The sequence below is a fragment of the Giraffa tippelskirchi genome, chromosome 10 (assembly GCF_054371585.1).
Source record: "Giraffa tippelskirchi isolate mGirTip1 chromosome 10, T2T-mGirTip1v1.2.pri, whole genome shotgun sequence".
Classification (NCBI taxonomy): domain Eukaryota; kingdom Metazoa; phylum Chordata; class Mammalia; order Artiodactyla; family Giraffidae; genus Giraffa; species Giraffa tippelskirchi.
The window spans coordinates 139,096,616-139,120,591 of NC_137284.1; the positions used below are offsets into that span (position 1 = coordinate 139,096,616).

Sequence of the window (23,976 nt, forward strand, 5' to 3'; positions counted from 1 at the left end):
AAGAATTATTCTGAATTCTTTGTGAAAATGACTTTTTTTCTTCTTTCTCTTTTTTTTTTATTTTACAGAAAAATCGTTGCTTATATGTATTTGGTGGCCAGCGATCGAAGACCTATTTGAATGATTTCTTTAGTTATGATGTGGATTCTGATCATGTGGACATAATATCAGATGGTACCAAGAAAGACTCTGGAATGGGTAAGGCAATTAGTGATTCTTCTCTCTTGTCTTAATTACTTCAGGTAGAAGACTATAACCCGTTAGCTTTTCTTTCTAACCATTCTTAATGCTTTTCCCATTTGTTTAATCGAAGTAATTCTGATTAAGAGGAAAAAAGTCTCTACCAGCTAAATTATTTAATTCAATCTGTTTGAAAATGCTATATGAATTATATGCAGATTTGTAAAGGGATTATTTATATGTGTACTTGTGAAGGGTGATTATAAGAATTAATAACTTTTAAAAACCATATGATCCTGTATTTGCTAGTTCTTTCCACCTTCCATTTTCACTAAGGTGACTTATATGTTAGGCACATATAGTAGAGTATGTCTTTGTTCTTGAGGGAAGATTTCACATTGTTCATTGGTAATGCCTTATAACTTTACACTCTCAGCATCCAGAAAGTTATTCTCCTGATTGAGATAATCCCAGTTTATACATAATTATTAATAGTGTCCCATTCATTCTCAAAAGTGTCTTATTTTGGACAACTTACATAGTTACCCTGCTTAGTAGTCACTTTGCCTGCATTTAGTATACACAAAATAATGATATTTGTTTAAGACTCAGTGGTTTAAAGTGCCTAATTAAAGCAATAGAGTAAGAAATTAGATTAGCTTGCTTTTCCTTTTATCTATTTGTTTTTGCTTTTCCTTTTACTATTTATTATATATATATTTATAATAGTTGCTTATATTTAGGAAGCATTTAAAAAACCAAAAACAAAAGCTAACACCATAATAAAAAAGTACATGCGAGGCAGTCTGACCCTCAGGATCTTTCTCCCATACTTCCTATTGGGCAGAGGCTAGAACTTCATATCCTGGGGAAATAGAGGCTCTGTGGAAGCAGAGAAAACAGGGTGTAAAGTAGGAGAATTAAGTCCATGTACTGATTAGTGGAACTTCTAACCCTTTCTCTGCTCTTAGGATACTAGGCATGTGTCTTCTACAGAAGTTTAGTATCACCTTCTCTAGAGGAAATATGTGGCCTCATAGAAAAGATTTCCAGATACCATTGTTTGGAGATACCTGCCCCCACTAAAATATCTGATCTTTCTGGCTAGCCCCCAGTACAGTGGTTACTTTCATGGCCCAGTTCCCCTATGGTGTTCCCCGTTGTACACATGCTATTTTCAGTTAAATTTTATTTCTTCACTGTAAATGAACTGTCAGTTAATGATCAAGATCAATTTTCTTAGAGAAAAGGATATTGCATCCATAAAACAGTAATAGGATGCAATGAAAGACCAGAGACTAAGAAAGACCTTTTGGAAATAAATTTTGTTAAAAAGTAGAAGAGTTGTAAGACATTTCCTGAGAAATAGACAAAGAGACAGAGATGGTGGAAATTGGAGAAAATAAGGACCTTAGAAAATCAGTATAAGAGGTCCGGTGTTGAACTAATAAGAGTTTCTCTAACTATGGAGAGCAAGGAGAATGTAGGAGACTAGATTATAAAACGAAGGACTAACAGAAAATTTCCCTAAACTGAGAAGTATTGGTCTGCAGCTTATAAATGGCCCTTTGCGATGTCAGTACCTTGAATTAAAAAAAAAATAAAAACAAAAACCTTCTCAGTCAGATGACACATCATTGCTCATTGTGGAATTTTACATATCAGTCATAAAAAGAATATCTGAAAAGCTACCAGTGTAAAATGAGGTCACATTCAAAGAAATAGGTCTTAGAATGCTAGAAATTTTCAGCAACATTGGAAGCTATAAGGGGAAACAAGATCTTAAAAATTCTGAGGGAAAATTATCATCAACCTGGAATTCTATTTCTAGCCAAACACCAAAGAAACAAGAGGGAAGAAATGGTATTTTCAGATATACCAGGTTTATCAGTGGGGTATGTATATGTTTGCAGGTAACAGAAAACCAAGAGAATGGCTTAAATCGGTCATCTTTTCTCTCACAGGATGAGAAATCCACATGTAGGTAATCTGGGACTGATGTAGTGACTTGAGAAATGTCATAAATGCTCTCAGGTTCTTTTTGATCTGTTTTTCTATTTTTAACTGGTGGTAACCTCATGGTGGCAAGTTGACTGACAGACCTCTAACATCATGTCTTCATTCCAGATAGGAAAAAAGGAAGGAGAGCAAAATGTGCCCAGAAAGCTCCCTACTGACATTTCATTGACTAGAACTGTGAAACCTGGCTTCAGGAGAGTCTGGGAAAGCAAGCATTTAGCTTTTCCAGTCTTTGTATAGTATACAGAGTACGGAATTTGGAAATGGCTATTGGATCATGCAGTTAACAGTGTCTGCCACACAAGATTTAAAAAATGATAGATCTTTAATGCACTCTTTTTCGGAAGTTAGTACGTCACATATACTAACAAAAGAGAGTAAAAGTAGTTAAAAAGAAAACATTCTGAGAACTGAGGAAAAGAGAATCTAACACAGGAAAGCAGTGAAGGGCCATCCCAACATGATACCTGCACAGCAAATGTATGAGCACCCAGTTCATACTGGAGCAGGAGGACATAGGAAAATAGACCTCTCCTCCTCACCAAAAAGTGGGGTTGACTAAAAGTAGATAAAAGATAAAAATAGACTAAATAGATGTTTAAGCAACTGAAATAAAAAAGGTATTAATCAGTAATATCTGATATAAGAGGATAGGAACACAGTAGGAAAAGAAAATATTTTTAAAAAGCAGACATCATCATAGTACAGTTTTTGGCTCTACAATGAGCAGTATTCCCCTCTTCATAATAATGCAAAAACTAAAATCAATTTAACCAAAAATTGGGATAGAATTTAGTGGGAAGATAGCATCAGTGTAGTAAAATTCTTTGTCTACAATAACAGGAATTCGGTAGGTGCTGATATTATGTAAAACTATGGAAAGAAATGGGCTTCCCTTGTGGCTCAGCTGGTAAAGAATCCGCCTGCATTGTGGGATACCTGGGTTGGGAAGATCCCCTGGAGAAGGGAACAGCTCCACTCCAGTATTCTGGCCTGGAGAATTCCATGGACTGAAATTCCATAGAAAGAAATACTCTAAGAAATGACTAATAACATTATTTATCATGTCTAAAATTGTCTATCCTGTTTACTCATTTATTTTCTACTACCATAGGATAATGTGGAGGTATATGATTTAATCTTTGATTTCCTCTAGCTTTTAAAACTTAGTCTAATTTTCCATTAAAATTACCAGGAAGATGGAGGTAATAATCCTCTACAATTCTGACACAGCTCTACCTGAAAAAAAGGTAGTGAAAATAGTAATTGATTTGATAGGTATGTGTTAAAAACTTCTACATGCTGGCTCATGCTAGACTAGGGATACATTGGAACTAGATGATCATGGTCTCTCAGAGTGCTTATAATCCACCTAGTAAATAATGTTCTGATGGATTATAGTTGTTCAGTTGCTAAGTTGTGTCCAACTCGTTGTGACCCCATGAACTGCAGCTTGCCGTCCCTGTCCTTTACTCTCTCTTAAAGTTTGCTCAAACTCATGTCCATTGAGTGGATGATGCTATCCAACCATCTAATTCTCTGCCACCTGCTTCCGCTGCCCTCAATCTTTTGATCATCAGGGTCTTTTCCAATGAGTCGGCTCTTCACATTAGGTGGCTAAAGTATTGGAGCTTCAGCTTCAGCATCAGTCCTTCTGATGAATATTCAGAGTGGCTTTCCTAATGGCTATTCTTGATTTAGACCCTAAGGCCAGTTGCTAAGCATCAGTTCAGTTCAGTTCAGTCGCTCAGTCATGTCCGACTCTCTGCGACCCCATGAATTGCAGCACGCCAGGCCTCTCTGTCCATCACCAACTCCCGGAGTCCACCCAAACCCATGTTCATCGAGTCGGTGATGCCATCCAACCATCTCATCCTCTGTCATCCCCTTCTCCTCCCGCCCCCAATCCTACCCAGCATTACGGTCTTTTCCAATGAGTCAACCCTTCGCATGAGGTGGCCAAAGTATTGGAGCTTCAGCCTCAACATCAGACCTTCCAATGAACACCCAGGATTGATCTCTTTTAGGATGGATTGATTGGATCTCCTTGCAGTCCAAGGGACTCTCAAGAGTCTTCTCCAACACCACAGTTCAAAAGCATCAATTCTTTGGCGCTCAGCTTTCTTCACCATCCAACTCTCACATCCATACATGACCACTGGAAAAACCATAGCCTTGACTAGACGGACTTTTGTTGGCAAAGTAATGTCTCTGCTTTTAAACATGCCATCTAGGTTGGCCATAACCTTCCTTCCAAGGAGTAAGCGTCTTTTAATTTCATGGCTGCAGTCACCATCAGCAGTGATTTTGGAGCCCCAAAAAAGTAAAGTCTGACACTGTTTCCCCATCTATTTCCCATGGAGTGATGGGACCAGATGCCATGATCTTAGTTTTCTGAACATTGAGCTTTAAGCCAACTTTTTCACTCTCCTCTTTCACCTTCATCAAGAGGCTCTTTAGTTCTTCTTCGCTTTCTGCCATAAGGGTGGTGTCATCCGCATATCTGAGGTTATTGATATTTCTCCCGGCAATCTTGATTCCAGCTTGTGTTTCTTCCAGCCCAGCGTTTCTCATGATGTACTCTGCATAGAAGTTAAATAAGCAGGGTGACAATATACAGCCTTGACGTACTCCTTTTCCTATTTGGAACCAGTCTGTTGTTCCATGTCCAGTTCTAACTGTTGCTTCCTGACCTGCATACAGGTTTCTCAAGACGCAGGTCAGATGGTCTGGTATTCCCATCTCTTTAAGAATTTTCCACAGTTTACTGTGATCCACACAGTCAAAGGCTTTGGCATAGTCAATAAAGCAGAAGTAGATGTTTTTCTGGTATCTCTTGCTTTTTCGATGATCCAGCGGATATTGGCAATTTGATCTCTGGTTCCTCTGCCTTTTCTAAATCCAGCTTGAACATCTGGAAGTTCACGGTTCACGTATTGCTGAAGCCTGGCTTGGAGAATTTTGAGCATTACTTTGCTAGCATGTGAGATGAGTGCAATTGTGCGGTAGTTTGAGCATTCTTTGGCATTGCCTTTCTTTGGGATTGGAACAAAAACTGACTTTTTCCAGTCCTGTGGCCACTGCTGAGTTTTCCAAATTTGCTGGCATATCGAGTGCAGCACTTTCACAGCATCACCTTTGAGAATTTGAAATAGCTCAACTGGAATTCCATCACCTCCACTAGCTTTGTTCGTAGTGATGCTTTCTAAGGCCCACTTGACTTCACATTCCAGGATGTCTGGCTCTAGGTGAGTGATCACACCATCGTGATTATTTGGGTCGTGAAGATCTTTTTTGTACAGTTCTTCTGTGTATTCTTGCCACCTCTTCTTAATATCTTCTGCTTCTGTTAGGTCCGTACCATTTCTGTCCTTTATTGAGCCTATCTTTGCATGAAATGTTCCTTTGGTATCTCTAATTTTCTTGAAGAGATCTCTAGTTTTTCCCAATCTGTTGTTTTCCTCTATTTGTTTGCACTGATCGCTGAGGAAGGCTTTCTTATCTCTCCTTGCTATTCTTTGGAACTCTGCATTCAGATGAGAATATCTTTCCTTTTCTCCTTTCCTTTTCGCTTCTCTTCTCTTCCCAGCTATCTGTAAGGCCTCCTCAGACAGCCATTTTGCTTTTTTGCATTTCTTTTCCATGGGGATTTTCTTGATCCCTGTCTCCTGTACAATGTCACGAACCTCTGTCCTAAGGGATTTGATCTAGGTCATACCTGAATGGTCTAGTGGTTTTCCCTACTTTATTCAATTTAAGTCTGAATTTGGCAATAAATAGTTCTAATTTATGAACTATTGAACTTATGAGAAAAATTGAACCTAGCTAAGTACTATCTCATTAATATTCAACTAGATAATGATACAGCAAGGGTTTAGAAGTTGAGATGCAGAGAAGGGTTTTTGTTTTTTTGAGGTGCAAAGGTTTTTTTGTTTTTTGTTTTCTTGACCATACTAAAGTACTCCCTGAGATTAAAAGGAAAAAGTGGCGAAGTGATAGTGGTAAAGATTCAGCAAAAAAAAATGCACTATGACAGTAAATAGGCTTTAATGACTATCATTTTATCGAAGGTGAGGCAAGTTATGTGAAGTAAGGTTGGAGAAATTGTTAAGCCTGATTATTCAGTGCCTTGTACGGTACAAATACAAGAAATTTGGGGTTTTTTCCCCTAAATAATATAGAAGGTTATTGAAAGGTTTAATGCTAAGGGCTTTTTTGTTGTTGTTTTAATTGAAGTGTAGTTGATTTACAGTGTTCTGTTAGTTTCTGGCATACAGTTGATTTAATTTTCTATAGTATGTGTATATTCTTGCCACCTCTTGCCAAGAATACACACATACTATAGAAACTAGCGTGCTGCAGTCCTTGGGGTCGCAGAGTCACACACGACTGAGCGAGTGAACTGAATTGAGTATGTATGTATACATATTTATGTGTGTATATATATATATTCTCTTTTCAGATTCTTTTCCATTGTAGTTATTATAAGATACTGAATGTAAAGTTTTCTGTACTATACAGTAGGACCTTGTTATTTATCTATTTTACATATAGTAATTTGTATCTACTAATCCCAAATACTTACTTTATCCCTCCACCCCCATTCTTTCCCCTTGGTAATCATTAGTTTGTTTTGTCTGTGTGCCTGTTTCCGTTTTGTAAATAAGTTTGTTTGTGTCGTATTTCAGGTTCCACATGTAAGTGATATCTTACGGTTTTTGTATTTCTCTGTCTGATTTACTTCACTTCAGATGATAATCTCTAGGTCCATCTGTGTTGCTGAAAATGAATGCTAGAGTTTTGATCTGATTAAAGTTTTGAAAATATCATTCTTTTGTCTAAATGTACATTTTCCAAGTGTTTAATAATGACAGTATGCCTGTAAATTACATTGTCCAAAGGTTATGTGTATATCCTTTAACTGAAGATTTTTATGGCAGAGTTGGGCATCTGGTTAGAACCTGCCTAAAACTGTTGCCATTATTACTTAGAGTTGTGAAACCTCACTGGCTCTGCTGGCATATTAGAGTGAAACTGAAATTACTTTCTTTTCATTTTTCTTTCTTATTTTTTCCATCTCTCCCTTTCTCCTTTCCTTAGATCACTTCCTTCCATCCCTCCTACCTTTACTCCTCTCTCTTCCTTCCCATTTTCCCCTTCTTCTCTGCTCCCTTCTTTAAGTGCCCTTTTTTCTCTCTCTTTGTCTGTCTTCCTGGTACATCCTCCACTCCTCCCCTAAGAGGGGCTTCTAAACGGTGGCCAGGATTGAGAACCACTCTTCTAGCTCTCCAGAGCCTATCTCAGTCCTTAATAAAGTAAGCCTGGACAGATTACTTAATGTTACCCCTTATTTTGCACTTCTATAAGTGACCCAAATTATATTTTAAGTAAAATGGTATCTCATTTATAGCCACTCTAGGAGTAGACGTGGATTGACACTAGTTTGGGCTGATGTTATTGTTGGGTACCTCAGTTTTCACAAGTGTATGTCAATACTGCCTACAGGTTCATTGATCTATCCAGTAATCAAGTCATATTAGTTTTACCTCCATCTTCTCTCTGTTCTCACTGCTATTTCACTAGTTTGGACTGCCAACACCTGTTTGACCTCTGTCTCTAGTGTTCTTCTTCCTGTGTATCCCATCCCTCCCCCAACCCATTCTTCACACTTTGAGCAGAATGCAACTGTTTCTGTGTTACCAATTAAGTACAGAACCTTATACTTTAACATTTATTCAACAAATATCTTTTGGTCACCTTCTAGGTGCCAGATAATCTAAGCACTAGGGATAAAACTATAAATAAGAGCTCTGACTTCATGGATCTTATAGTTGTGCATAGGGAAGAAAAAGAAGTAGATTAACTCCTTACCTTTTGATTAGTACTAATAAGATAAGAAAATACCCTTATTTTTTGGCCATGTGACACAGTTTGTGGGATCTTAGATCCCGAACCAGAGATCGAACCCAGACCCCCGCCAGTGAAAACTCCAAGTCATTATCACTAGACCACCCCAGGATTCCCAGAAAATCTTTTAAAAATATAAACCTGATCATTTTTTTCTCCCTTGCTTAAGATGTTTTTTTTTAATTGTTCTTCTTTGCCCTCAGATTAAGTCTAAACTCAGCCTAACTCACAGATTCCTTTACGATATGCCTCAACTTAGGTAGTTCCCCATTCTTGATATCCACTCTCACCTTGCCACCAATTCTTTTTTTTTCATGACCACTGAATATTAATTATCGATGGCATATTTTTTCATGCGTTTGTGTTTTTTCCCATAGTGTTCTCCCTACCTAAGTCACTCTTTCCTCCTACCTCCAAAGTGTAGCTGATTTTTGCTCATCTTTCAGATCTTAGTTTATAGAGCATTGTCTCCTGAAATTCTTTAACTCCTCAAACCCAGGTTAGGGATTAGAGCATATTGTTTTAACCTTAGTTGTTAACATGATTCTGAATATTCATCTGGCAGTATAATCTTGACTCTGCTTTTCAAAACCTGAAAAAAAAAAACTGCTGAAATACACAGACTTTATTCAGGATTTCTTACAAGAGTATTCAATTTTTTCAGTACTCTTAGTCTAAAATTTTTTTCACTGGCTTAAGTTAGACCCATTAGAAGACCTCATGTCAGAACTATGGTATGTGTATTGTCATCCCATAGTTACTTTTAGCTGATTTTTATAAGTCTGTTTAAATTTTAATTTTATCTTACTAGATAATTACTTATTTTGTAAGCCATTCAGAGTCATTTTAAGGACAAGACAGAGTACTATTTAAACTTCTATATTATTAAGTATTCTTAGAAAATACCAATTTTATTATATGGATGCTCTGTAGTATATTTAAACATTCTATTTATTAACTGTTCTTCTAAACCTGTTACATTATTATAGCTAATTAGTATAATTTGAGGTGGACTTAACACGTAATTGCTATGTTTCTGTGATTCAGTAATGTGAGTTATTTGATTAAAACTGCTTTTATGTTAGCTTCAAATTGTATTGTTTACAGTCATAGAAGAAATTTGTATGAACTGTTGAGACCACCAATTAGAGATAGTATATCTAGTTATAAAATTACTGCTTCTTGTTATAATTTCTTATTGTGTCAGATACTGTAAAATCTTAAATGATTGCTATTTATAATTACTTAAATGAATTAACTCAGATTTAGCATTTTAAGATCTGAAGAAACATCAACTGGTTTTTTTTTTTCAACTCTTAATTTTTTTAACTAGAGTATAACAGTTTTATGTTTTCCTTAGAAGGAAATTACAATTTAAATCAGTGGATTGACAGCTGCTTAGAAAAAAAGGATTTACTGGTATTGTGTCTAACACATACATAATTACATCAAAATTCAGCACATCACAAATTTGAGTTTATTTCTGAATAACTTTTGGCAATAGGTCTGTGAACACAGGGGGTTTAGCAGACTTCCCATATGTAAGCTCTGTTTAACACTAATTGAAAATTATGTTTAGAAGATCTGTCACACAACCAGAACTTTATGGTTTGCTCTAGAAACTCAGCTGACAGTAATGGAACTACTTTCTCATATCTGTTTTTTTTATTCAAGGTAACAAACATATATTGTGTCTTCATCATTTGCCAGATACTAAATAGGACATTGATGATACAGAACTCTTACAAACATCTAGTTCCTGTTCTATAGTAATTAGTGTGTTTACTTGTTGTGTTCCTTAAATTCTGTCGACTCTATTTTCCCACATCTGCCAGTGTTTATTCCATTCTGTCCTAACCATAGTGGCAGATTGTTATAATTGAAAGAATAGTGAATTCAGAATCAGAGGATTTGATCTTTCTTCATCTGGGTCTGCCACTCATCCTTCTGTAGCTTTGGCAAAATTGTGTAATTTCTCTGGACCTGATTGTTCATCTGAAAACAAGGGGATTGGACCAGTTGATCTTAAAGGCTCATCATCTAGCTCCAAAATTTTGACAGTTAAATTTTGTTCCTTTTTGCTGTTATCAGGCTGTGAAAATAAAAAATGAGGGCTGTGTTAGTCATGTCTGCAAGATTTGATTTATCTATAAACATATTTTCATGAAAACTTTAAATGCAAAATCTTACTGATTTTTCAGCCTGGGAATGTGCGTATTGACATTGGTGTTTTGTTTTTCTTTAATCTTTGTGTGTGTGTGTGTGTGTAAGTTCCTCTATTTTTGACCCTTTTATTCTTGCTGCTAAGTTGCTTCAGTCGTGTCTGACTCTGTGCGACCCCACAGACGGCAGCCCACCAGGCTCTGCCGTCCCTGGGATTCTCCAGGCAAGAACACTGGAGTGGGTTGCCATTTCCCTCTCTTTTACCCTTACCAGTTAACTAAATAAGGCCAGCTCAGCAGTATGGAGAAGACTCTGAAACTAATGTTTTGCTGTCATTTACACAGATTAGTTAGGAGATGGGCATGCCTATTTTTAATGTAACTAGGCTTCATTGCTTTCTGTTTAGCATCTTTTGTATTAGGTGTGCCATTATTCTGATAAATTGGATTATGTACTTTTTTTCTTCTCAACATTACTGGTGGTAATAACTTTCCATAACTTCCCCCTTTCACTCTTGCAGGGGTGTTTTTGCTAGTTATAAGCTTATAAAGGTATTTCATATTTTCAATATAAAATTTAGCTCATTTGGGACTTCCCTGATGAGGCAGTGGATAAGAATCAGCCTGCCAGTGTAGGGGACACGGGCTCAATCCTTGGTCTGGGAGGATTCCACATGCTGGAGAGCAACTAAGCCCATGTGCCACAACTGTTGAGCCCACGCTCTAGGGCCTGCAAGCCACAATTACTGACCCTGTGTGCTACAACTTCTGAAGCCCGTACTCCTGGAGCCTGTGCTCCACAGCAAGAGAAGCGACTGCCATGAGAAACCTGTGCACTGCAACGAAGAGTAGCCACCACTTGCCATAACTAGAGAAAGCCTGCATAAAACAGTGAAGAACCAGTGCAGCCAAAAGTTAAAGAAAAAAAAAAAGAATTTAGCTCATTTGATAGTAAATGTGAATTAAAGTTCACCTGTAAAAACAAACATTCAAGAACAATAAAGACAATTTCGAAAATGAAAGGTAATGTACTACTACAAAGTATTTAGAAAGCTACAATTTTGTGCAGATTAATGGAATGGAATACAACAGATACTATAAAATATACCTAATTACATATGAGAATTTAGTATATAGTAAAGTGGCATTTCCAGTGAGTGAAGGAAAATAGATTATGCAATAAATGACACTGAGGTGTCACTTAAGACCTGACAAGCAAAAAGCAAAATCCTAACTCTAATTGATGTCTCAGTTCAGTTCAGTCGCTCAGTCGTGTCCGACTCTTTGCGACCCCATGAACCGCAGCATGCCAGGCTTCCCTGTCCATCACCAACTCCCGGAGTCCACCCAAACCCATGTCCATCAAGTTGGTGATGCCACCCAACCATCTCATCCTCTGTCGTCCCCTTCTTCTCCTGCCCTCAACCTTTCCCAGCATCATGGTCTTTTCCAATGAGTCAGCTTGTCGTATCAGGTGGCCAAAATATTGAAGTTTCAACTTCAACATCAGTCCTTCCAGTGAACACCCAGGACTGATCTCCTTTAGGATGGACTAGTTAGATCTTCTTGCAGTCCAAGGGACTCTCAAGAGTCTTCTCCAACACCACAGTTCAAAAGCATCAATTCTTCGGCGCTCAGCTTTCTTCATAGTCCAACTCTCACATCCATACATGACCACTGGAAAAACCATAGCCTTGACTAGACGGACCTTTGTTGGCAAAGTAACGTCTCTGCTTTTTAATACGCTGTCTAGGTGGGTCATAACTTTCCTTCCAAGGAATAAGTGTCTTTTAATTTCTTGGCTGCAATCACCATCTGCAGTGATTTTGGAGCCAGGAAATTAAAGTCAGCCACTGTTTCCACTGTTTCCCCATCTATTTCCCATGAAGTGATGGGCCCGAATGCTGTGATCTTAGTTTTCTGAATGCTGAGCTTTAAGCCAACTTTTTCACTCTCCTCTTTTCACTTTCATCAAGAGGCTCTTTAGTTCTTCTTCACTTTCTGCCATAAGGGTGGTGTCATCTGCGTATCTGAGGTTATTGATATTTCTCCCGGCAATCTTCATTCCAGCTTGTGCTTCCTCTAGCCCAGCGTTTCTCATGATGTACTCTGCATAGAAGTTAAATAAGCAGGGTGACAATATACAGCCTTGACGTACTCCTTTTCCTATTTGGAACCAGTCTGTTGTTCCATGTCCAGTTCTAACTGTTGCTTCCTGATCTGCATACAGGTTTCTCAAGAGGCAGGTCAGGTGGTCTGGTATTCCCATCTCTTTCAGAATTTTCCACAGTTTATTGTGATCCACACAGTCGAAGGCTTAGGCGTAGTCAATAAAGCAGAAATAGATGTTTTTCTGGAGTTCTCTTGCTTTTTCGATGATGCAGTGGATGTTGGCAATTTGATCTCTGGTTCCTCCGCCTTTTCTAAATTCAGCTTGAACATCTGAAAGTTCACGGTTCACGTATTGCTGAAGCCTGGCTTGGAGAATTTTAAGCATTACTTTACTAGCGTGTGAGATGAGTACAGTTGTGTGGTAGTTTGAGCATTCTTTGGCATTGCCTTTCTTTGGGATTGGAATGAAAACTGACCTTTTCCAGTCCTGTGGCCACTGCTGAGGTTTCCAGATTTGCTGGCATATCGAGTGCAGCACTTTCACAGCATCATCTTTCAGGATTTGAAATAGCTCAACCGGAATTCCATCACCTCCACTAGCTTTGTTCATAGTGATGCTTCCTAAGGCCCACTTGACTTCACATTCCAGAATGTCTGCCTCTAGGTGAGTGATTGCACCATCGTGATTATCTGGGTCGTGAAGATCTTTTTTGTACAGTTCTTCTGTGTATTCTTGCCACCTCTTCTAAATATCTTCTGCTTCTGTTAGGTCCATACCATTTCTGTCCTTTATTGAGCCCATCTTTGCATAAAATCTTCCCTTGATATCTCTAATTTTCTTGAAGAGATCTCTAGTCTTTCCCATTCTGTTGTTTTCCTCTATTTCTTTGCTAAGGAAGGCTTTCTTACCTCTCCTTGCTATTCTTTGGAACTCTGCATTCAAATGAGTGTATCTTTCCTTTTCTCTTTTGCTTTTCACTTCCCTTCTTTTCACAGCTATTTGTAAGGCCTCCTAAATGGGGCCTAATCAAACTTAAAAAGGTTTTGCATAGCAAAGGAAATGGTCAACAAAATGAAAAGATCTATGGAATGAGAGAACACATTTGCAAGTGATGCAGCTAACAAGAAATTAATATCCAGAATATGCCAACAGCTCATACAACTCAATGTTGAAAAACAACCCAGTCAAAAAGTGGGCAGAAGACCTGAATAGAAATTTTTCCAAAGAAGACATTCTGATGGCTAACTGGCTGTTAGTCAGTCGTGTCCAACTCTGTGACCCTATGAATGTAGCCTGCCAGGCTCCTCTGTCCATGCTTTCTCCAAGCAAGAATACTGAAATGAGTAGCCATTTCCTTCTTCTGGGGATCTTCCCAACCCAGGGATCGAACCCAAGTCTCCTGATACTTTACCGTCAAAGCCACCAGGGAAGCCCAAAAAGATTCACAGCATTGCTAATTATTACAGAAATGCAAATCAAAACCACAGTGTGGTATTGCCTCACACCTGTCAGAATGGCTATCATCAATATGTCTACAAATAGCAAATGTTGGAGGGGATGTGGAAGAAAGGGAACCCTTGTACTCTGTTGGTGGTAATGTAAATCAATGCAGCCACTATATAAAACAATATGGAGGTTACTTCAAAAGCTAAACATAGGACTATCATATGATCCAGCTATTCCACTCCTGGGTGTATATTTGGAAAAAGTAAAAGCTTTAATTTGCAAAGATACATGAACCCCAGTGTTAAGAGCAACACTATTTATAATAGCCAAGACATGAAAGTAACCCAAGTGCCCGTCAACAGACAGTTAACCTAAGAAGATGGCTAACTGTGTCTGTGTGTGTATAAATATTTTTGTGTGTTAGTTGCTCAGTCGTGTCCGACTCTTTGCGACCCCATGGACTAAATGTAGCTTACCAGGCTCCTCTCAGCCATAAAATAAGAATGAAATACTGCTATTTGCAGCAACATGGATGGACTTAGAGCATATAATGATTAGTGACATGTCAGAGGAAGACAAATACTATATAATATCACTTGTATGTGGAATCTAAAAAAATAATACAAATGAATATATATAGAAAATGAACTTCTGGTTACCTAAAGAGAGAAGGAAGGAGGGACAAATTAAGAATAAGGGATTAACAGATACAAACTATTGTTTATAAACACATAAGCAACAGGGATTTACTGTATAACACCAGGAATTGTGTCCAATATGTTATAATAACCCATAATGGACTACCTGGAGAAGGAAATGGCAAGCCACTCCAGTATTTGTTCCTGAAAAATCCCATGGACACAGTAGCCTGGTGGGCTATTTTCCATGGGCTCACAAAGAGTTGAACATGACTGAGCACACAGCACATATGGAATATAATCTGCAGAGAAAAGAATCACTGTGCTGTACACCTAAAACTAACACAATAAATCAATTTCAATGAAAGTACATAGTAGACGTTTTAAACTGGAGCTACTACTGAAACTGAGTAGGATCTCATTCAACACTTTAAATGTCCCAGATTTAGAAGAAAAGAATGTGGCAGACACTGTCAGTTGCTACCCTATGATCATTAGCTCTTGTTAACCAAACCATGATTTTGTTTACTGACAAGTTGCCTAACCCCAGGAGCTGAATAGTGATTATTCTAAAATAGTCATTTTTATCCTTTGCCAGATTATTTCATTTTCCCTGCCTTCCACGTGATACAGTTCTGGCCAATGAACACAAGGAAAGGCTCCAGGAGGACATTTGCAAAAACTATTTTCCAGAAGAAAACATGCTGAAAGAGTCCTTTCCCTGTCTGGTTTGAATACTTTATAAGACAATGTGATGCTTAGAGCTGGTACTGGCAACTTGAAAAGAGTGGAAAACCAAGAGAATTCTGAGAATGTTAACCTAGCATTAATATTTGGTTGAATTGCTGAAACCATTCTGGAACTATGTACTTGCAAAAATTTATTTTAGGAACAAATTTATAATTATTCAGGTTTTCTGTTACTTGAAGCTGAAAATATTATAACAAATAGAGAATTTGTGGAAACCTGTTTTTGTTAAATTTCATATTTCTGTGACAGTCGCTCAGTTGTGTCCGCCTCTTTACAACCCTGCCAGGCTCCTCTGTCCATGGAATTCTCTAGGCAAGAATACTGGAGTAGGTATTCCCTTCTCTAGGGGATCTTCCCAACCCAGGGATTAAACCCAGGTCTCCCACATTGCATCCAGATTCTTTACCGTCTGAGCCACAAGGGAAGCTCATATTTCTGTGGCAGTTCTGAAAATTTTTTTTTCCTGTCTTAAAGTAATAATAATGAAAATGTAGGTGCATTGGATCATGAAGCAAAAATAGAGTTCAGATTAGTTCATGAATGAAAAAAGTGTCTTTCTCAGAAATTGAAATAGCTTTTTATGTTTTTATCCTCCCTGTAAGGTTTCCTTGTATTACAAATTCTGGTAATCTATTAGGTAAATCAAAGAGAAAAAAAAAATGTGAGTCGGCCTGTCAGATAAAATATTTTACTTGATTTCTCTTTTATCTATTCTATCAAGTTTTAAAGATGCTAATGAAAAAATAGTAGAGTTGAACGATTATCATTGTAATTTCTTGGAAAAACTATAAAAATAACAGGTTGGCAATAATAGTTGTATGTTGTGCAATTCTTATTCTCTATTTTCTCAGACAAGTGTCCTTTCAAAATGTGTTCCTGACTAGCATATGATCTTGTTTGCTGATCTGTTTGATTAATTTTTCTTTGTGAGTCCGTTTTTCAAGAGTGGTTAAAGTTCCTGGCATTCAGTCACTTTTTAGCAGCTGAATCTGAAATGCTTTAAAATATTGTATGTTGCAGATCTTCTGTCCTTTGCCCCTCCTGTGGATACTACCCATTAGAAACTATTAAATCTTTTCAAGACAGGCTTGTTTTCTTCTTAGGAAGAGAATTAATACAGAATTAATCATTATGACATGTTGGACAGAAAACTTCTTTCTTAGTTTTGACCTTTAGGTCTTTTTAGTTTTTGATAATGCCATTTTTGTTAGACTAGTTTTTATTTTTATAAAATTATTATAGAAATGATGTGATATGCATAATTAATAAAGCAATTTGAATAATATAGAATGCTATGAAATGAAAAGTATTTCTGCCAACATAGCTAACTAACATAAGCTGCTGATTCCCTTCCCCAAAATCAGTCTTGAAAAAAGAAAAGGAGAGGCAGCTGGCCTCCATGAACTCTGAGACACAGGCAGTCTCTCCACTAAAATACCTTGAGTTAATTCTTGTTCCTTCACTATGGAAACTGACAGTAGTAGCCCATACTGCTAGTGCCAGAATCCAGAGAACAACATTATGGCAATGCAGAAACCCTAGTGCAGTGAACGACTGATAAAAACAGAACGTGGACTGCCCATCTACTCTCAGGAATTCATTTCTTCCTCTCTCTACCTTCAAGTCCAGGGAGACTACCTTCTACTTCCTCCAAAGGGTTTCAACCTAGGAAATACTTGCATAGAGGTGTGGTAGTAAAAGGAAGTGATGTATCAATTCTCAGTTTCTATGCTTCAGTATCTACCTGATGACTCTTTCCCTCCAGTTTTTTTAAACTTATTGGTGCTAATGGTAGTTAAGGCCTGGCCTCTGGTGACCCCTAGTACATATCTTTTCAGGAAAGGCAATGGCAACCCACTCGGTACTCTTGCCTGGAAAAATCCCATGGACGGAGGAGCCTGGTAGGCTGCAGTCCATGGGGTCACTGGGAGTTGGACACGACTGAGTGACTTCACTTTCACGCATTGGAGAAGGAAATGGCAACCCACTCCAGTGTTCTTGCCTGGAGAATCCCAGGGATGGGGAAGCCTGGTGGGCAGCCGTCTATGGGGTCGCACAGAGTCCGACACGACTGAAGCAGCTTAGCAGCAGTACATATCTTGATAGAATTGCTGATACCTAAGAAACATTATCTCACAGACCAGTAAAGCTAAACATTTGAGGATTGCAGCTGTCCCTAAAGAAATTAGTAAGGTAACAACATACATGATCTAAAGCCGGATTATTGTAATAGGTGAACCACGAATTTAAAACAACTGTGATCAGTATAAAGATATGAGAAAACACGTATTAGTAGAATGAAATAAGATCATAAAAATAGAACCAAATGGAAATATTAGGTATGAAAAATATATTTGAAATGAAGAATGCAACAAATATTATAAAAAGAATGGATATGAATGAATTAATTAGTTGAAAGATTAGAATGACTACTCTTCCAGGAAGAAATAAGAAAGAAATAAAGATGAAGAGATGCAAAATAGAGCAGCACCCAGTGTTCATTGCAGCACTGCTTACAATAGCCAAGACATGGAAGCAACCTAAAGGTCCACCAGCAGATGAATGGATAAAGAAGACTGGTACATATATACAATGGACTATTACTCAGCCATTAAAAAGAATGAAATAATGCCATTTACAGCAACGTGGATGGACCCAGAAATTATCATACTGAATGAAGTAAGTCAGAGAAAGATATATGATGTCACGCATATGCAAAATCTTAAAAAATGATACAAATTGCATTTATTTATGAAACAGAAACAAACTCACAGACTTAGAGAACCAATTTTTGGTTATCAAAGGGCCAGTGTCATGGGGAGGGATAGATTAGAAGTTTGGGATTGACAAGTGCGCACTACTTTATATTTAAAATAGATAACCAACAGACCTACTAATTAGCACAGAGGAATTCTCAGTAAATAGTAATAACCTAAATGGGAAAAGAATTTGAAAGCAGAACACTTGTATATATGGGAAAAGGAAAAGTTATGGAGAACAACTGTGCAAGTACCAACATCTTAACAGCAGTTCCAGGAGAAGACAAAAATGAAATTTTAAGGAATTGAAATAATTGAAGAAATAAAGATAATTGAAGAGATAAGTGTCCTAGAATTCAGAAAAGATAAAAGCCTTCAGATTGGTGAAAGGGCTTATAGTATGCTAAATGGGAAAAATAAGGGAGAACACATACTTAAGATATATTTATTAAAGTAAAATTGGGAATCTTAAAGACATAAAGGAAATTCTGAAAGATTTCAGAGAAAGAGTTGGTGATCTGTAGGGAACAAGATAGATAGCTAGGTATCAGTTCAACAGCAAAGTGAATGGAAGAAAATAGTAAACTTTAAAAATACTCAAGAAAAATGTCTATGAACCAAGCAATTTATATCCTCCTAATTTTCATATGATGGTAAATTAAAATATTATCAGATATTTTTGCCTTGAAGTTGACCATATGAAGACCCATATTGGAAACCCATTTGAAAGCGAGACACATGAGAAATCTAGAGGTGAGAGGTGGTAATCAAATTATCTTGAGGAAATTTACTGTTGACTGAAGGAAAACATTAGGATCAAAATTCTAAGCATGAAAATATGATGAGGGAGGGGGAAGGGGCACTGTATAAATTCAAGTGTTGTGATTGGACTTGCAGAGGAGAAAATGTTCTACATTAAAACTTTTTCATTCCAAAATGTCTTACACACAGTGCTTAAGACCTAATGGGCCTTTATTTCCTTTCAAGCATCCATTTCTTTCCTGTGTCATATATCACTGCCACTGTTTCTTCTATCCCATGTCATTCTTTATGTTGGATTCATTTTTGTTTAGTTGGAGTAGCTCCTCGAAGAATTTTTTCAGATGCAGTCAACAGTATAAACTTTAATATATCTGCTGATCCAAAAATTCCTTTATTTTGCCCTCACTATTGGGATTGCTAGTTTAACAGGAAATATAATTTTTAGTTCCATATTTTTTTAAATTCCAAGAAATTTTTAAGTTAATTGCTTGATTGTATCCTAGCATTCTTTATTACTGATAAGAGGTCTAATGTTAGTTTGATACTTATTCCTCTGTATATAATAACCTACTTTTTCTCTCTGGAAGCTTTTAGAATTTTCTTTTAATACCTGAATTTTTGAAATTTCACTAGGAGATGTGTATGTGTGTGTGTGTGTGTGTGTCTTTTAATCCCTGAATTTTTGAAATTTCACTAGGAGATATGTATGTGTGTGTGTGTGCACGCACACACGTGCTTAGCACCCCAGGCTCTTTCAAACAGAACACCCACTTATTTCTTCTGTTCAGGAAAGTTTTATTTATTCCTTTTTTCTACATTATTTTATTTCTCCTTCTGGTGCACTTTTCAGACAAATTTTTTACTTCCATGGCTTTATCTTCTGTGTCCCTTAACATTTTTCTATATCTTAATCATAATTTCTATATCTTTATGCTATATATTCTGATAATTTATCAGTTATATCTTGAAATGACTGACTTTGTTTTTATTATATACATTTTGTTTTCATTCTATTATTTGAGTTTCTGTTATAGTTTTACTTTTTAATGTCTTTTCATACTCTATGCCTCTTTTTTATGGAAGTTTATTTTTGTGTTACACATGTAATATTTTCTTTACTTTCTATAAGGATAATGAGTTTGTGTTTTTTCTTCAAGAGTTCTGTTCCTTTCTGTGATTTATTTTTTCTTGTTGTTCTGTTTGTTCATCTAGATCCCTCTGTTTACATTGCTGATTTTTTTTTCTCATATTATCGTGTGATTCTTGTCTAAACATTAAAATTTATGAATAAAGGACTACATCAGTTAAAAAAGGTAGTTGACAGTGATTTCCTGTGCATTGTATGTCTCTTTTTTTTTTTCAATAGACGTCTCACTTTAACCAGACTCTGACTGACAGTTTTGCAATCTTTCTTACAGGATGCAAGCTTATATGCATGCAGGCTTTCTTATAGGATGCATAAACTGAGAATAGAAAGGCAGGTTGGGACATATACATGGTTATCAAAGCACAGCTACCTTGTTTCCTATCTTCACCTAACGTCTGTGGTGAAGATTTGGAGTCACTTTAAGCTCTGCTCTCATTCTTATTCAGGCCCCTGTGTCCTTATTATAAGCTCCCCACAGGAGTCCTTCTCATGGTCCACTCCTGCTTTTTGTATTTGATGATTTACTCAGAAATTTTTCCATCTTATATTGCTAGTGAGTTGGGCTCTCTTTTCCTTGGCTATGATTTCTTTGTCAATATAATCCCAGCTGCTGTTTCTCAAGATTCCTCAGAATTTCTTATCTCTTGGTACTTTCTTGACATTTCCAGTCCTGTTTTTTTGTTTTTCTTTTGACTAGAATTCTGCCATTTCAAGTGGAATGCTGGGAAGGAAGGATAATGTGGTTAAGGTTTAGCTTGCTATCTAAAACCAAAAGCCCCAACCTTTCTATTTAATAAGCATCAGCTTACTAAAATTCAATCAGCTTATAAAAATTCAACTCTAAAATGCCTACTAGGGCTAGACCATAATTCTTCAGTTTCTATATATATGTAACATTTTACATGTAATTTTCTTTAGTAAGAATTCATAAAATCTTTGCTTAAAATGAAAAGTAAGTTTAACTTCTGTTTACAAAGGAGCTAACAAATCCAGACTGCTTTTGAAGGTAGATATGGAAAACTTTATTTTTTTTTAAATTGAAGTACTCTTGATTTACAATGTTGTGTTAGTTTCTGGTATGGCAAAATGACTCCATCATATTCTTTTCCATTATAGATTATTCAGGATACTGAATGTAGTTCCCTGTGCCATACAGTAGGACCTTGTTGTTTATTTTGTATGTAGTAATTTGTATCTGCAAATCCCAAACTCCTAATTTATCCCTTCCTACCCTTTCTCCTTTGGTAATCATAAGTTTGTTTTTTATCTGTGAGTCTGGTTCTGTTCTCTAAATAAGTTAATTTGTGTCATATTTTAGATCCACACATAGGTGATGGTATTGGTCTTTCTCTGAAGACTTCACTTAGTATAACAGTTGCTAGGTCCATTCGTGTTGCTGTTGTCATTGTTCAGTCGCTAAGTCTTGTCCATCTCTTTGCGACCCCATGAACTGCAACATGCCAGGCTTCCCTGTCCTTCACTAACTCCCAGAGTTTGCTCAAACTCACATCCATTGAGTCGGTGATGCCATCCAACCATCTCAACCTCTGTCTCCCCCTTCTCCTGCCCTCAGTCTTTCCTAGCATCAGGGTCTTCTCCAGCTCTTCACATCAGGGGGTCCAGAGTATTGGCACTTCAACTTCACCATCAATCCTTCCAATGAATATTCAGGGTTAATTTCCTTTAGTACTCTTCAGAGTCTTCTCCAGCATCAAAGTTCGAAAGCATCGATTCTTTGGTGCTCAGCCTTCTTTATGGTGCAACTCTCATATCTGTACATGACTGCTAGAAAAACCATAACTTTGACTATATGTACTTTTGTCGGTAAAGTGATGTCTCTGCTTTTTAACATGCTGTCTAGGTTCGTCATAGCTTTTCTTCCAAGGATCAAGCATCTTTGAATTTTGTGGCTGCAGTCACTGTCTGCAGTGACTTTGGAGCCCAAGAAAATGAAATCTAGCACTGTTAATTAACACTTTTTCCCCATTTGTTTGCCACAAAGTGTCGGTACTAGCTGGCCATGACCTTAGTTTTTGAATGTTGAGTTTTAAGTCAGCTTTTTCACTCTCCTCTTTCACCTTCATCAAGAGGTTCTTTAGTTTCTCTTTGCTTTCTGCCATTAAGGTAGTATCATCTGCATATCTGAGATTGTTGATACTTCTTCTGGCAGTCTTAATTCCAGCTCGTGATTCCTCCAGCCCAGTCTTTCGCATGATGTACTCTGCACATAAGTTAAATAAGCAGGGTGACAGTATACAGCTTTGACGTACTTCCTTTCCCAATTTTGAATCAGTCTGTTGTTCCATGTCCAATTCTAACTGTTGCTCCTTGTCCTGCATACAGTATGCTCAGGAGACAAATAAGGTGGTCTGGTATTTCTAACAGTGGAAACAGTGTCAGACTTTATTTTGGGGGGGGTTCCAAAATCACCGCAGATGGTAACTGCAGCCATGAAATTAAAAAACGCTTACTCCTTGGAAGGAAAGTTATGACCCACCTAGACAGCGTATTTAAAAGCAGAGACATTACTTTGCCAACAAAGGTCCGTCTAGTCAAGGCTGTGGTTTTCCAGTAGTCATGTATGGATGTGAGAGTTGGACTATAAAGAAAGCTGAGCGCTGAAGAATTGATGCTTTTGAACTGTGGTGTTGGAGAAGACTCTTGAGAGTCCCTCGGATTGCACGGAGATCCAACCAGTCCATCCTAAAGGAAATCAGTCCTGAATATACATTGGAAGGACTGATGTTGAAGCTGAAACTCGAATACTTTGGCCACCTGAGGCAAAGAGCTGACTCATTTGAAGAGACCCTGATGCTGGGAAAGATTGAAGGCAGGAGAAGAAGGGGACGACAGAGGATGAGATAGTTGGATGGCATCACCAACTCAATGGACATGAGTTTGAGTAAACTCTGGGTGTTGGTGATGGACAGGGAGGCCTGGTGTGCTGCAGTCCATGGGTTCGCAAAGAGTCGGACAGAACTGAACAGCTGAACCGATCTTAGTATTCCTATCTCTTTAAGAATTTTCCACACTTTATTGTGATCCACACAGTCAAGGGCTTTAGTGTAGTCAATGAAGCAGAAGTAGATGTTTTTCTGGAGCTCTCTTGCTTTCTGTATGATCCAACCGATGTTGACAACTTGATCTCTGGTTCCTCTGCTTTTTCTAAATCCAGCTTGTACATCTGGAAGTTCTTGGTTCATGTTCTGCTGAAGCCTAGCTTGAAGGATTTTGAGCATAACCTGACTAGCATGTGAAATGAATGGAGCTGTCTGATAGTTTGAACATTCCTTGGCATTGCCTTTCTTTGGGATTGGAATGAAAACTGACCTTTTCCAGTCCTGTGGCCACTGCTGTGTTTTCTAAATTTGATGGCATATTGAGTGCAGCACTTTAGCAGCAGCATCTTTCAGGATTAGAAATAGCTCAGCTGGAATTTCGTCACCTCCACTAGCTTTGTTCATAGTGATGCTTCCTCAGGCCCAGTTGACTTCACATTCCAGGATGTCTGGCTCTAGGTGAGTGATCACACCATCATGATTATCTGGGTCATTAAGAACTTTTTTGTGTAGTTCTTCTGCATATTCTTGCCACCTTTTCTTAAACTCTTCTGCTTCTGTTAAGTCCTTGCCGTTTTTGTCCTTTATTGTGCCCATGTGTCCATGAACAGTATGAAAAGGCAAAATCCACGTGGCTACAAATGACATTATTTCATTCTTTTTTATGGCTGAGTCGTGTTTATACACACAGACACACACACATCTTTATCCTTTTACCTGTTAGTGGACATTAGGTCTCTTCCATGTCTTAGCTATTGTAAATAGTGTTTCTATGAATATTGGGGTGGGTGTATCTTTTCAAATTAGAGGAAAAGCTTTATTTTTATTGGTTTCTTATTGAAATGTTCTTTGAATTGTCAGTGTGTGTAGAGTGGAATGGAAATAGGAATTAAACTTAGGTACAGTTTGTAAAATTTAAGCAAAAGGTCATTAACATAGATACATTCAGTGTAAGTTTGAATTAACCCTTAATTTTAGGAACTCTTTAGATATAAGTTTTCATTTTTATTTATTAGAGAAAAAAATCTGAAATA

The 23,976-nt window shown here is 37.4% G+C and overlaps 1 protein-coding gene across 9 annotated transcripts in view; it reads left to right on the plus strand.

The window, feature by feature from the left end:
- MKLN1 (muskelin 1) overlaps positions 1-23,976 on the plus strand; it is a 384,259-nt gene that overhangs the window by 316,985 nt on the left and 43,298 nt on the right. For all 9 annotated transcript variants that reach the window (XR_014067647.1, XR_014067648.1, XR_014067649.1 and 6 more), the window contains one exon: positions 69-198. Coding sequence is in view for 6 of the 9 variants with exons in the window: in XM_081537099.1 (XP_081393225.1) it covers positions 69-198 (130 nt within the window). In the remaining 3 variants the exon portion in view is untranslated. The remainder of the gene's footprint in view (positions 1-68; positions 199-23,976) is intronic.